Raw genomic sequence first — 15,710 nt, forward strand, 5'->3', positions numbered from 1 at the left:
TAGGATGTACCATGAATGGAAACATTTTCTCATATCAGCCTCTCAGTGTCTTTTATTGCAAAATATGGAATATTGAGTATATCCATTTGATTTACAGTGTGTTCTACCCATTTACTCATCAATCCCCCCCTATACCAACAAGATCTTAACTATAAACACAAACAAATACTTAAACACACCTTAAATATGAATTCCAACACCCTCATTCTAGTGTCTTGTCTCATGAAAGGTTCTCAGAAAAGCCCAAACCATTAAATATTTCAGTCCTTCAGCATTAGTGCTCAGCAATAGTAGTTTCAAACACACCCACACCCACACAGGTATTCTAAACGGGCAGGCACACATGGGAGCTGTCGGCTCATTTTGCGCAATTCTGCTGAACATGCCAACATGAACGAATATGCTAACGTAACACGTTATGACTGAAGCTCAGCAGAGTTCTCATTATGAGACTGGGCTGTGCTAACCAGTCGCCGCTACATTAGGCACACCAGCAGCTTTAGCCTTTCTTAGTGAAATGCTCTTTTTAGACACCCCTTGTGGCTTTTGGAATAAGAAAACAGTTTCGAAGAGACTTTGCCTTAGTGTCCAACCATTTATAGTAGGGAGAGTCAACATGAGCTCGTTGGGATAGACAGAAAGACACCCTGAAGGCACTCATTTAGGAGACACTGCTGATTGCTGACTCGGTAAAATGAAGTTAAAACAAAAACAACCAAACAATACCAGCAGGTCCATGAAGAGTTCATCTCAAGTTGTAAGGAACTTTAAAATGAGGTCGACTTCAGTAGAGAAAACTAGGATGCTATGGCTGCTCTGAGATTCATTGTATTATTCAATACAAGCAACTGAAAAGTTTGAGAGACAACTAATAATTAAATTAGTGAAAGTGCATTGAAGTCCCCGCATTCTCAGGGGTAACGCCGACGAGATACAGGCCTTGCCCAAGTCTCCAGCAGCACAGATTCCCAGTCCAGACTGGGGGAGTGTGTTTACACAGCGTCTCGTTATGAGTGACATCTATTAAAAATTACTGACTGGAAAACAAAAAACAAAAAAACAAAAACAAAACCCACACACACAAACAGGATCATGAGAAACTGAAAGATACTAAGGCCTGCTACACCTACATCCATTACGTAGGGTCTTAAGGTGCTAAAACATCATTTGAAAGTAAGTGTTACTCGTACATAATGCTAGCTAAAAGCAGAGAAAGAAAAAAAGGATAAAAACATCAAAAATATAAAGAGAAAGAGCATTAAAATGAAAAATAGCTGCATTCAAAAGAACTCAGAAGTCTGAGGAAGCACAAACTAAACCACAAGCGAGCCACGTGGGAATCTAGGGGATTCCTGCTTAAGGCGACGGGTAAGGTGATGGCCGTCATCATATTGCCTCAGTGATGAGTAGACGGAGGAGGGGGGGGGGGGACACAGCAAAAAAACAAAAAACAACCCCCCCCCCCAAAACAGATGGAAGCCCTTTAAAACAAACCCTGCTTACCGTGTTTCAAAACCTATTTCAGCTACCCAGTCAAAAGTAAAAGCAGAAGGAGGAGAGAATGCCAGCAGGTCTGCAGGTTCCAGTCGTTCTCCATGTGGGCTTGTCCTCAGTCCCAAAGCCCATCTGCACTGAGAGCAGGTACCACACCAAGAATCCAGCAGCCTTAAACCTCATCCAAAAACTCCAGGAGGCCAGCAGTAAACAAAACAAAAGCCTTTCCAGCATTGGCCTCTGGGGGGCAGTAGTGTGGTCAGTTCACCCACAGAGTACAGAGGGCGTCACAGCAGAGGAGGGACGGGGGGGTGCACCAGTCCCGGCGTGTCCCTGACTCACGCCCTCTCTGCGTGGGTGTTATCTTGGCGGGAGGCGTAAGGTCAGACTCCTGCGTGCCTGCGTGGACTGTCTCTGCTGGGCTAGGAAGGACTGAGCCTGGCCTGGAGAACTGTTACGCTCACCGGTCACCTTCTGCTGAAGAGCCATACCCTACACACACACACACACACACACACACACACACAAACTTGAGCAGTAGCAATGCTCAATATATGGTTTGCTGGCAAAGCTGCCACCCCCCTTACACACACACACACACATACACACATACACACACACAGACACAGAGAGAGAGAGAGAGAGAGAGAGAGAGAGCTCACCATGTTGTACCAGGCACTGATGATCAGTTTCTCCTCCTGCTCGTGTCTTGACCGGGTCTTCTCAAAGTCATGCTAAACACACACAAATTTTAATTTCTCAGTCTGTGTGCGCGCGCATGTACATACACAGAGAACAGAGCCTGAGCAGACTAAATGGGTCCTCATTAAGGCTTTGATAAGTAATCATAACGAGTGTAATTGCACGCCTCTGGACCAGACTTCAGCCGTTTCTCTGGAGGGTACAGAGTTCACTCTAAAGTGTGTGGTGCGCAGAGCTCACGTGCACACAGAGCTCACGTGCACACGGTGCTCACGAGTGCTTCACCTCCAGGTGCTGGATCTTTCTGTCCCTCTCAGACAACTGGTTCTGCAGAGCTTGAATTTCAGTAGGAACAGCATGGGGCTTCTGCTTGCGGTCTAGTGTCTTTATCACCTAGACACACACACACACACACACACACACACACACACACACACACACACAAAATGAACCAACTGTGATGCTGCTACTGCTCATACCTGGGACACAGATGCGAGGTGTACGAGTAAACAAGAGTATCTGAAGGTGTGAGAACCAGGAGAGTGCAGGCCACAGGACCTGTGCCAGCCACACGCAGCTTTACTGTAAGCACCTCTAGCCGGAAGACACACGGGCGGTAACGGGCATGTGGGGTGTGTGTGTTTGGGTGTAGGACTTGTGTTTGATTGTGTAATTTTTTAAACAAACCAAAATAAACCCAGGCTAAATACCAAAACCAGGAGGGGTAACCTACAGTGGCAGGAAAAGCATACTGGCATTTTTAAAAAACCTACCACTACCACAACATCTTAAGATTAGAAGGAATCTCATTTAATCTTTTTTTTTTAATCTTATACCTTTAGACTAGCACACTTGCATGCATATCCTGACAAGGTATAAACAAACACGTGCGTGTGTGCGCGCACTCACGGTCCGAGCCTTCTCCACATAGTGCTTGCATCTCTCCTCCATCTGTCTCATGTCCTCGTCCTTCTTCCTCACAATTGCTTGCAGTTCATCGATCTTCTTCGCCACTACGAGAGACAGACATGAGGACTCAGGACATGCAGATGAGCCTGTGCGAGGCAGCACAACACGGCGATGTACAAGTGTGAGTGCAGGACTACGCAGTGCTCAGTCCACGCATACACTGTAGGAATGGTGAAGGAGAGCTGCCGTTATTTTCTGATTGTAAACCAGGTTAGGGTTCCAGCTGGCCACCAGGGGGCTCCTCCAGCACCTGGCCGCTGGGTGTTCAGACCGCGGCGTATGGCACCACACCATTTCCGACGCAGCTCACAGCACGACACTTGCCATTCAGGCTTGGTTTTACCGCACCAAAAAAGCACCACACTGGTAGAGAATGGACAGCTTGACCCAGGGTGTAGTGCAGCACGGGTCGGGGTGTAACCCCCCCCAGAACCTGCACTGCCGGCTTTGCGCGGGGACAGCCAAAGCCTCACGCCAGCGACACAGGAAGTGATTCATGTTCTCAGCGGAAAAGCACTTGTTTCTGTGGGCCTGAATACACACGTAACTTGAGTGTATTGTGTGAACTTTGTGTGAAGTGTGTGCGTGTATGCAATCCTTGAATAAAACGCAATAACAAAAATAAACAAACAAAACACTTTCGGCCTCAATGCTGTGTCAGCAAAGCATTCAAACGGTCTGCACCTCATTGATAACATCATGCGTGTTACCTCGGCTGACTTTCCGTTATGCACTAATGAAGGCAGGTTGTAGCAGTGACGGCCGGGGATAAGGCCACGGATGACCCACATGAGCTGAAGCTCTGTGCAGTATCCTGATTATAATGTCTAATAACGGGCCAAAATGATCTAATAACGGATGAGATTATAATGCGGACATTACTGGAATAATGGTTATATAGGATGGTGTGGCTAAGATGCCATGTTAGTTGATGAAGCACTGCATAGTTAGGACACTCTTACAGTGTGCCAGTTATGACGTGGTTATAAAGCTGAGGTCGTGACACTGTAATGAGGTTGTGTCAAGTTAAAGGTTTTACTGTCACTGTTGGCGCTGGGCTCCAGGTCATCGATGACTTCTCGCTTCCTCTGCAGGTCCGAGTGAGCCTCATGCAGCTTCTCCCTGCAGTATACACGCACGCACAACCACACGCAGTGATGCTTATTTGGGCAGCTTTCTCGTAGTGACCCAAACCCCCCCACCCCCCACCCACACACTCACAGATGCTCCTCCAGTTTCTTTTGTAGCAGGGAAGACTGAAGAAGAGGAAAAAGACACACGATATGAAAGTAAGTTAGCGGCCATGAGCCAAGCACGGTGTTGCACAGAACTATGAGGTGTAGCCTCCACCCTGCTCCAACACACCGTCTAGCTGACGCGTTTGGTAACGAGCTGAGCTGTTTAACTAAGTGTGCATCCCCTCTGCATAGAAGGACTGGAGTTGCACAGCCAAACTTTAAAAACACACACGCGCACGCGTGCTTACAGACCTGAGGGACATTCTACTCCTGATGATGACCAAAACAGTTCAGACAGATTACATACTGTGTAGTAAATTGTAAAAGACAAACACTTGGCACTTTACAGTTGTATTCATGCATTCAGCCAGAAACCAGACGGGCTGTACTTACGATGGTCTAACAGGCAGATGATTGGTCAATTGCATGAAGTGGGCGGAGACAGACAAAATCAGGCAGGTCAGACAAGTATTAATTTACAGTTCACCACAGCAAAATAAGATGTTATCATTGAATTAATATTAGATAGATTGATAGATAGAGAAAGAGGAGTGTGACAGAAAGAAAGAACACAGTCAGATTTATATATATCAAATCAACAAAAGAATCTTCAATAATCCAGATTACAAACCAGAACAATTTGTTGTTAATTTAGGATTGGATGGGCGCAAGTCCTAAACCAGGGCAGTGTGTGTGTGTGTGTGTGTGTGTTTAAACTCACATTCTCAGCTTTTTGGTCCTGCTCCTGCAGAGCTTTCTGTAGCTCCTCCACCTGAGAACTTAACTGAGCTATCTGCTGCTGGTTTAGCCTGAGAGAGAGACAGGGGGGTGGATCTGTAAATAAGGGTCATTAGCTTGTTATAACTACCATCACAAACTTTGTCTCCTCGGCAGGGAATTCGAGCTACAGACCGATATGAGAGGCCTATTAGGGCAAACCACCCACACACACACACACACACACCTTACATTTGTGTATGATAACACATTCATTCACTGGTGCATAAACACAGTTTAGCTATGCTCGAGTGTACGTAAAACAATTTTTAGTGCGTCCGGAAGTCATTTCATTGTAACAGGAAGGCAGATATTTAACATCAATACAGAGTAAAACTGAGATTTATACAGACTGAGACTTTGTGAAAAGCACATCAATAATGTCCGCCTACACACGCACGCAAAGACACACACAATAATAAAGTGATGTGAAACACATATGAATAGACACACACCTGTTCGCACCCCCCCCCCCCCCACACACACCTGTTCTGTGTCTGCAGTGCGTTTTGGCTGCGCTGAGCCTCCTCCAGCAACACCTGCGTCTCCCCAAGTCTCTGCCTATACCTCTCCTCCTGGGCACACAGCATCTTATTCTCATGCTGCAGCCGCAACACTGTCTCCCTGAGATAGCGAGAGACATGGAGAGACAGACAGAGACAGTGCATTTAAAAATGTTGAGTAAAAGGTAGGGGCACAACAAACTGAGTAACTGATAGGCTTAGCTGTGTTGGAAGACGCTGTAAACCCTTAGCTAGGACTGCCTCACTCAATTCGGTATTAATGTTCCACTGAACAGACTCATCTTTGCCAGTGTTGCTTAGCAACAAAAGCCTGTTAGTGGAAAATGTTGCTTGGTGGAAGAACTGTTTGTGAATATTGTTATAACAATAAATGTAATTGATTATTGAACACAGGTGTATTTAAAATCATACTGCTTTTCTAAAACAGCAACAAAAACAAGTCTTACCAGTGCATGATACCATTCACCTGTGGGTGGATACCAACACCACAACCCCACCACAACAACAGTTTCTCAAGAAACCTTTTTCAAAATTCTACTTTTGTGGCGTGCTTGGAAACTAAATTCAGCGGGTGGCTTTGAACTCTGTGTGTCTGCGTGAAAAACATTGTGTGTGAAAAAGTGTAGGCTCACTTGAATTCCATGGGCATGATCTCAGAGGCTAGGTTGCTCAGTGCTTCAGTGTCAGAACCCACAGACGCTGCAGGGGGTGACAGACATCAATACACGCACGAGATATACTCCTAACATACACCTTCGGCCCTTCAAAATCAAGGATACGTTTCTGCAGCAAAACGAGATGAACGTAGCTTTATAACAGGAAAATAATCTAATAAATAATACATGTAAAAAACCAAAACCATCTTCAAAACCAACAAAACACCACGCCCACACAAACAAAAGCAGGAGGATACCGCTGAGTAAATCTTTTTATTTATTAATTATAAAGGTGGACGTGTTCGCCTTATGTCTGCTTTATAATAAAAAGAAGTAATAAAATGACTAAACAGCAATAACGTGTTTGTTGAAGGGGGTCTCTGTGCTTTCTTTGTACTCGGAAGTTTGTATTTTCGAGAGCCAAATGCACCAGTAAGTGAGCAAAAAGCACTAGGAGGAAGTTCCTACTTTTTCGTCTTCTATTTTGCACATCCAGTCTGAAGCCCACTCTTCACTCACACACACACAAAGGGGGCCGAGGCTACTGAATCATCCCTCCCTCGAGTCGCATTTCTGACACATATTGAAAGACTGGACTTTTCTTCCACAGAAGCAAAAGAGCAGAAAACCTGTGACGTGGTGGAATTAAACGCCTTCTGCGTCACCGTGGTGGGGTTAAACGCCTTCTGCATCACCGTGGTGGGGTTAAACGCCTTCTGCGTCACCGTGGTGTTCTATGCAAACAGCTGGTGTTTGGCTCTCTTGAATTCCACTGTGTGTGGGCTGTGTGAGTTATTGTCTGTGTTGGTTCACATGATGGGTATATGGGTTATGGGCCATGACATTCACACACAGACACACCTGCTTGGCTGAGGCATTGTTGATGGACCTGAACACAGCGAAGTTCCTCATTGGTTTCCCGTAGTGTGTCCCGCTCTGACAGTAACCTCTACAAGCACACACAAATTGTTTCGTCAAAAACCACCACAAATTTCACGCCCCCACTGGTCTTCCTAGGTGAGGTCTTACCTCCTTCTCCTTCAGCAGTGCTTCGTACTTGTCGTTGAGGTTTTTATACTCAAACTGCCATTTCTCAGCCTTCATGGCCTCTGACGTGTGCTTGGCATGCAGCTCGTGAACCTGCCGGACACACCAACACAGAATCCAGTAATACAGCCGGTACACACGAGCGGGCCAATTTTGGCCTTCGCTGACCGCAAACCATTTCATACATAAATGGGAAAACTTTGGCAAATAAAATAAACTGTGTGGAGGTAACCACTTTAGTCGACCCAGCACCGGCTAACGGTCGCGTTAGCGCTTGGAGCACGTGCTCGTATAACGCCGGGGTTGTTTTTAAATGCACGAGCGCGTTCAGGTCGAGAGGGTGAAGAACAGAGTGAGCGACGAGCGAGCTGTAACCATAACAACAGACACTCGTCCCGGATTTGTATCCGCCCCCTACCGGTTTCGAGTACCGGATTATAGCCGCGCGGCCTGCCGTTATGGTTACAGCGACACACAACGCCACCCGGTAAACGCCCTTTCTACCCCAAAATGGCGTAGACGCAGTTATTTTAGGCTCATGTACTAGTAAACGTGTCATGAGGGAAATGTAACACACACACACACACACACACACACACACACACACACACACACACACACACACACACACTCTTTCCTACTGAACATCTTATCCATTGGTCAGGCGCCAACGTGCATAAGGTCTGAAAGTGATCATGAAATTACAGCGTCGCTCTCGGCCACATTATGCTTGAACTAACCATCCTTCCCCCTCATTCACTGTTCACTTCCCCCCAGAGCTAAATGCAACTTTGTCAAACACAAGTCATGACACTCTGCGTCTGATCTAAAAGCAGTACATAATTATACCTCACACAGAAGAGCCCTTTGTAGTACAGAGTGACATGCTTGGAGGGCAGGAAAGAGCAGATGTTATTACAACTCTATTTTTGCAGGAAAAAAATAAAAGTCTTTTGAATTTGAAGAGTCAGACTGACTTTGAAAATTGTTAGTGTTTTTTTTTTAAACATTTAGTTAACAAAAGCTCCAGTAATAAATGTCTCTAATATTTTTCATGGCTTTCTGCTGATTATTTTCCACATGTTCACTGTGCGCGTCACGCGGCTCACGTATTGCAGGCCCCACCTGCCTCCTGTAGGAGTCCAGCTGCGTGCGCCCCGCGTTAGCTCGCCGTAGCTCCTCCTCCAGCTCGCACGTGCGCTGCATGTAGACGGTGTTGCGCTCCTCGAGAAGGCGTACCTGCCGCCGCAGGTCGCCCAGGTCTTCCAGCTTCCGCTTATACGTCTGCACCAGGGCCTCCAGATGACCCACGCGGTCCGAGGAGTGTCTGGGGGCGGGGCAAAACTCTCAGTGAACTTGGTGAATGATTCACAGGAATTACTGAACAGGCCATACGATTAATACAAAACTAAAAGCATAAAAAAATAAACAAAAATATGAGATCAACAGAGATGATTTTACTATGAAGAGCAAATGTGAGCGTATGTGTGTGTACCGAAGGACATCCATCTCATCTCTGAGGGCCTGGGCGTCCTGAGCGAGGCTGGTGAGCTCCTCGTTGCGTTGCTGAAGCTCCAACATCTCCCTCTCCAGAACCTCGCCCCGCACACGCAGGTCATCACGACTGTTCTCCAGTCTACACGCACACGTTAGGAACACGTCATTAGATTTTTGGCATCATGGTGGAGCTACTCAGTGACATCTGTTTTATGTGCATGTTTATGGTATGCAGTTATGGGCCTCAGCGTAGAGCTCCGGGTCTGATGACACCCGTGTGCCTGTGTGTACTCCTGTGGGCCTCAGCATGGAGCTCTGTGAGGGGGCCCTGACCTGTAGTTCTCCTCCTGCAGCTGCTCCATCTGGTTCTGCAGCAGCAGCAGTTTTTTGCCTGTGATGGTGGTGGAGGCGTCTTGAGACTCACAGACATGCAGCCTCTGCTTCAGGGACTGTAGCTCCGCCTGTAACGAGGACTTCTCCTCCATCAGCATGGACAGCTGGCACACACACACACACACACACACACACACACACACACACACATCATTTGCCACCATCTACTAGATTCTATTCTGCTCAGTTTTGTTTCCAGAAGAGAGGCATGTGTACAACAAGCCACTGTAATGCCTTTACTGAAACACCACTCAACTACAACTGATATTCAGCACTTTAACTTCAGTCACAATAGGCCACAGAGCCAAAACAACAAAGCTTGTCACGCAACACAAATGTAGTTTCCATTATCTTCATGCTGATTTAATGACCTAAACACTCCAATTTTACCCAAGTAACATGACAGTCACCTGCAGGCACAGGGCTGAGTAGCTGATACAGCAGTTAGACTTGAAGGAAACACTAAAAAAAAAAAAGCAGCATGGTGGTCCACGATGACTTTATAAGGACGAAGAACTTCCTATAACCCTGGGGGTTGTACCCATTACGGAGCCACGGTCAGACACCAGGCTTCTCCTCCTTTTGCACACAATCCCCCCCGCCCAGGAGTCTTGACCGGTTGTTTGTACAAAGGTTTGTACTGGAAGCCGAGCAGCCCAGTCATCATTTACAACAGGAAGGCAGATCTAAAGGGCTGTTGTGCACTTTACTGGGAGCGGCGTGAGCAAACAGCTTGCTCTGCAATTTCTTCAGTACGGTTTCATAATCCAGCACCAAATAAACGATTGTGCTGACATGTAAATACTTACGGCCTAACGACCAGCCCTGACTGGCTGTTTTCAGGCACACCTTTCGCCTAGTTGTGGACTGAAAAGGTTTTCCAGTGGAGGATATTATTAATAGTGTAATATACACCAGGAACAGGCTTAAAATAATAAATAACCCAACAAAACCACATTTCTTCTAAATCTAATCTTATACCATCATCACAAAAACACCCCTTTTGAGGCTAAACTGAAGGAACTCGTTTCCATATTGGAATCTGAGCCAGGTTTCCCCATTCCTGGCCAGCAGGCAGGGATAATACACTACTGTAACCCAACCGGTCACACTTTGATTGTAATATCTGAAAACTAGAAGCCTCATCTTTCTTCCAGTATTATTTACTGAAAAGAAGCCAGTTCAGCTTTGTAATGATGCTTTGAAGCAGTCACACACACACACACACACACACACACACACACACACACACACACACACACACCTCTCACATTACTGCAACCTTTTACGAGCCAACAGCAGATCAGAAAGACAAAAGTAGGCAAGGCACTGGCAGGTAAGTCAGCCCAGATCACACATGAACTCACGCTGGCCTGTTCAATAAACAAAGAGTATATTCTCACATTTTACACACACACACACACACACACACACACTTTTTTTTGCCTGTGTGTATGTGCACGGCAAAGGAGACTCAGCAAGAAAGTGCGCAAGGGGCGTGAACGTGTGAGGCCACCACCTGCTGCTCCAGCTGTCGACAACGCTGGTCTATTCCCTCCTGCTCCTCCAAATCTTCGCTCAGAAAATAATACTTCCTGGACTGGAAGGAGAGAAAGAGATAGAGAAAGAATGAGAAAAGCTCATGTGATAAAACAATCTGTGGAATGGGACCGCGATAAGCTCGTGAAGGGCTTCAGTGAAGGCTAGGCCCATTCCAAGAGAGCAGAGGACACACGAGGACACACTCCCCCAGAGCAAAGGACAGGCCCATGCTCTTCCTGGGGCAGAGTACACACCTGGTAGTCAAAGTCTCCGTATGTGTCCGGACTCCCGGTCTCCGTAGGCTCTTTGGTGAGCAGCTGGGAAGGAAAAAAAACACACACTCTAAGAGCTCCGAGCATACAGGATCACACCAACCACGTGCTCAAGATCTCAGCCACACAATGAGAGAGTCATTAGAGTCGCTGTTTGTAGTCTGAAGGGTGTGTGGAGAGACAGTTTCAGCTGTTCATACCACCACACCAACACGCTCTTATAGCGCACGTTTACCATATACAGTACGGAAACTGTTCTACGAGTTTGCTCATTAATGCTTGTTTTGGAGATGAGTGGCTCTGATGCATGTAGGCATGGTGGCGAAACCCTGGGGAACTGTAATGGAGCGTGGAGAAACAGAGCCAAGATGGCGGAACAGTAGGCCATACCTCCTGGATGGCAGTCATGACGACGTGCTGGACAGACTCCTCCAGGGTCATGATCTGCTGAATGTATTCTGCGGGGAGGGGGGGGGGGGGAGTCATTAAACACAGAGACAGAGTCAGAATTTTTTCCATCATTTGCCCTCAGTCTTCTTATTTTGTATATATGTAAATATGTAGAAAACATTCAAGGCATGAGAAGGACACCACCACCACTATGACAGACAACAGACATAGTAGCAGAGAGAGAGAGAGACAGACACAGACACAGACACAGACACAGACACACACACACACACACACACACACACACACACACACAGTGTACTGTTGAATATATTTCATCTGAAGTGTCTCATCTGATTGGACACCGCTCCAACCAATGAATGACAGTTTAAAGCTGATGCCTGACCAATCCCCGTGCATCCCATTTAAAACTGCACCAATCAGCTTGCTGTTCTGTGCTTGCTTGCACTCCTCTGTTCCAGTTATAGACAGTTATATTGCAGTTCATCTGTGGCAAATGTTTGTTCTTAACATTCCAGAAGATTTTTTTTTTCCTCTCTTCAAATAATTCTGGAAAAGAACAGCAGGGACTAGTATGTCGGCACACGCCAGTGATCTGTAACAATATGGCAGCAGGCGGCGTCAACATTCTCATGTCATTAGCAATGCAGTTCTTTATTATGAATCAGTGGTGCACAGTTGGGAATGCGTAGCCATCAAGAATTTACAGTCTGAACTCAGAAGCGAACGGTCAGTAGGTGTGAGGGACAGATCTGCAGTGTGAGGAGTCCTCCATCTTACCTTCCTTCTTCTCACAGCTCACAGCACACCCCAGCACCAGCTGCAGCATTCGGCCCAGCTCCGTCACGTCGCCCAGCTCGCCGATCAGAGAAACTTCCGGAACATGCTCGCCCGCTACCTGCTGCCCCAGCACCTGGGAGAGGGAGAAAAAAAAAGGGTTTGGGCAAAACCTCTGAATGGAACCGGCAGCAGCCATATTTCAGTAGTTCAGTAGGCATCGCTACTCACGTCATGGTAATACTCCATCACACACTGCAGAATCTTCTTTAGGTTGCTGACCTGAGAACAGACATATTCAAACAGCGCCATGTCACACGACCTCCGCCGGTACCGCTTGCACATGGCTGGGCGCTCTGAACGACCTGGGCCAGACTGCCTCTCTCGCACCTCTATGAGTCACCGCGTGCAGGTTAAACCCTCACGGTAAATATTAGTTAGAGGTAGAGTGGCATTCACCGTGGCCGTGCAAGCTGGATGAGGAAAAGACAAACCCATGAAGAATGAGACAGTAGAGAGCAGCATGGTGAAATAAAGGCCATCCAGGCCGGGGAGAGAGGAGAGAGGCGGAGGAGATGTGCGATTGGTCGCCTGGTACCTTGAGTCTCCAGTTGTCTGCGCTCTCCTCCTTTATCCTCCCCAACCACGCCTCGTTAAACCAGAACGGGTCTCTGGGAGTGTCAGAGAGGACAGGACACACTTTAAAATGTCTCACTCGCATGCACGGACCACAAAAAGATATGAATACACACAGCCAAACGCCACAGACATACAGACACCCGACACAAAGAGACGCTACTGGCACAGACCCCTGTACTGATGTACTGATGCCAGCCCAGTCACCAATACTGACATTACAGTACCTCAGCACTTCAGAAACACAGACCACACAATGGCATTTCATCTGGCATTACTCCAGTGTTGCTCCAACTGTGGCAGCACTGCACAGTTTAGTGTAATTGCCCTGTATAAAACTCCTAACCTGGTAAAACCCTGACGTGGAGTCAGCAAACAAAGCCATAATGCAGAGGTCTGAATCTCTGGCAGAGGGTAGGGAAGGAGAGTCACTCTCAGCCTCACCATAAGGGCAGGCAATACCAGACATGGAAATAATAGCACAATTCCTAAATATGTACCATGATGTTTAACTTTTCTGCTAAAAAATACTGTTTAAAAGGAACAAGAGGGAAAATAATTGGAAATGTATGTTTTACGTTTGGCACAAATGACCTGCTATGAATGAAATGTAATGAAACATGCAATTACCAGCACCACACACACACAGAAACACGAGAAGAAAAGCCCATCATGACAAACACAATCAGAGGGACCGAATCTGACAATTTGTCCTGAATATGAGAGAACACACGTTGGTAAGGATTGTATTCAACAACAGGTCATCACAGCCCAAGTGTGTTGTCTCTGAGATGTATGCACCCGTTGGGTAGTAGGACCAACTCAAGGTCACCTGCTCAGAGCTGTTAGCCAGCGTTTGCTCTTAATGCACTTTATAAAACTCCTTCACTCACATCTGCTTATACTGAAACTCAGATATGACATGTGGGAACTAAACAAGTGTACTGCTATTTGAGTAAATCTCTACCAAGGCAACTGTGTACACACACACACACACACACACACACACACACACACACACACACACACAGCTTACATTTTGTGCAGAACGTAGGCAATGGCAACCCCATTGGTGAGGTCATGTTTGCTCGTACATGATGGCACATGAAACGTCTGAAGCTGTTGAGTCCAGATAACAAGGAAAGGAAAAGTTACATCAGATAAACAAACACATTAATGACATGTGGGTGGGTCGGTCGGTCGGTCACTCACTCTCTCACTTCATCTTTTATTATTAGACTTCTGTTTCAGTGGTTAGTCTAATAAGTTCTTGTGACACATGGACAAAGTCCACGAATCCCACGCCGGGCCGAAACCCGCACCATGAAATCGGCTGGCTTGCGAAACAAAACACACCCACCCACTCACCCACACGTCTCTAACATGGGTCCAGTTTAGGGGTTTCAGGGGCAATGGAACGTAGTTATGGGGCGGCTGGGAGGGTGCACGAGGCACCGAGCTCGCGCGAAGACTGTGGCACGCTCGCGCGCGGTCACCAATCAATACGTCAAAGCCCTTTCAAATCTCACAGAAAGGTCACTGCACGTCGGCCAATTAGATACCCGAACAAACACACAAGAAAAAGCCAAATGTTTTAGCTACGTTTTAGCCTGCGATCGCGTCTCCAAGAGATATAAAATCAGGACTCTCCGGTTTCCACCTGCTCGTGCTATGTTAGCTAACAAGCTAACGTGCCACGCAGAGACTCCGACATAACCGGCAAGATAACGCGAGCTGCCGCAAATGAAAGCGACGCTGGCTTACCCAGCCGGACGGGGACTCACCCAGCTGAACAGGGACTCGCAGAGCTCCGCCGTGTCCAGACTCATGGTGGACCGGGACACACCAGGATCCTAGACAGCCTAGTCTTCGCTCTTTTAGCCCTTCGTTTCCTAGTGGGCCTCCGTACGTTGTCATAGCAACGGATTGACTTTCGACGTTGTCGTTCCGTGTTCTACAAAAACAACTTCTTGTTGTTGTTTATTTCTGTAAAAATGCACATACATATGTAATATTATAATGTTTTAACGTTATAATCATTATTAATATTACGTGTACTCTGGGATATAGCGCTTGGGTATGATGAACAACATACTCATATTTAAAAGTCACCTTTAACGTTTGAATATTACAAAATATCATAATAGCTAATATTTTATCATGATAGCTAGTATTTTATCCAGTGACATTTTTAGCAAATCAGCTCGAATTTGAGTGAAACATTTTAATTATGGCCACGAGGTGGACCTATTACACAAACTATTTATCTTTGTCCGACACACCTTCTAAATACTGGCAAAACACCTAATGTATTGTACTTCACAGATCGAATTTAAATGACGAACCTTCCAGTGCATATTTACGGATATAACGACGCGCTATGAGAAATATTACAAATGATAAACACTCACAGTGTGTCTCAGTGTAGCAGCCCAAAGTATTTCACATGAACGTGTGAATGCAAAGTCTGCTCTTCAGAATTTATAGATGGCTTTTTTAATGTTGGATAAATGAGAATTAAAGCCTATGTAGTGTAATACTGAAATAGAATGAAGATAATTAAATGAAAAACTAAAACCACCGATTTTTCTAACAGTCCGTGTATAATGTTTACTTTAAGATTCAATGTTTTGAACTCAGATTTTTGCGCTTTGGCTATTTTTAGTGGTTTCTCACTACTCCTGACCAATTAGATTCCTATAAACAGAATTTGACACCCAGGTGTGTGTGACTGGCAAAGATGACAAGGTCTTTCAGTTCTGTTTGTGCAACTTC

General features: G+C 46.2%; 1 protein-coding gene across 5 annotated transcripts; it reads right to left on the reverse strand.

Annotated features, from left to right (window-relative positions):
• Positions 1–34: 34 nt before the first annotated feature.
• Positions 35–14,885, reverse strand: hook2 (hook microtubule-tethering protein 2). 5 transcript variants are annotated; one of them, XM_081716593.1, is made up of 23 exons: positions 14,148–14,288; positions 13,972–14,054; positions 12,898–12,970; positions 12,690–12,772; positions 12,531–12,581; positions 12,303–12,435; positions 11,502–11,569; positions 11,094–11,156; positions 10,817–10,897; positions 9,238–9,401; positions 8,903–9,043; positions 8,533–8,734; positions 7,390–7,500; positions 7,222–7,309; positions 6,337–6,403; positions 5,667–5,804; positions 5,125–5,212; positions 4,387–4,421; positions 4,205–4,287; positions 3,106–3,209; positions 2,482–2,589; positions 2,157–2,228; positions 35–1,986 (listed from the first exon to the last, which is right to left on the reverse strand). In XM_081716593.1, the coding sequence occupies exons 5-23, from the start codon at positions 12,546–12,548 to the stop codon at positions 1,855–1,857; spliced, it is 1,896 nt and encodes a 631-aa protein (XP_081572719.1). In that variant the 5' UTR covers positions 12,549–12,581; positions 12,690–12,772; positions 12,898–12,970; positions 13,972–14,054; positions 14,148–14,288; the 3' UTR covers positions 35–1,854. The 5 variants fall into 5 exon arrangements, with proteins under 5 accessions (XP_081572719.1, XP_035381237.1, XP_035381235.1 ...); XM_035525344.2 differs by lacking the exons at positions 12,690–12,772; positions 14,148–14,288 and adding an exon at positions 14,720–14,879; XM_035525342.2 differs by lacking the exons at positions 12,690–12,772; positions 14,148–14,288 and adding an exon at positions 14,700–14,877.
• Between the last annotated feature and the right edge of the window lie 825 nt (positions 14,886–15,710).

The sequence above is a fragment of the Electrophorus electricus genome, chromosome 6, assembly GCF_041902795.1.
Source record: "Electrophorus electricus isolate QZ-2024a chromosome 6, ASM4190279v1, whole genome shotgun sequence".
Classification (NCBI taxonomy): domain Eukaryota; kingdom Metazoa; phylum Chordata; class Actinopteri; order Gymnotiformes; family Gymnotidae; genus Electrophorus; species Electrophorus electricus.

Coding starts and splice junctions, on each gene's coding strand:
- hook2 (XM_035525342.2), bottom strand. CDS start 14,852: ATGACAACGTACGGAGGCCCACTAGGAAACGAAGGGCTAAAAGAGCGA. Junction 7,501..8,532: donor TGGACTCCTACAGGAGGCAG/GTGGGGCCTGCA, acceptor TGTGTCCGGCAG/GTTCACGAGCTGCATGCCAA. Junction 5,213..5,666: donor GCACTGCAGACACAGAACAG/GTGTGTGTGGGG, acceptor TCTCTCTCTCAG/GCTAAACCAGCAGCAGATAG.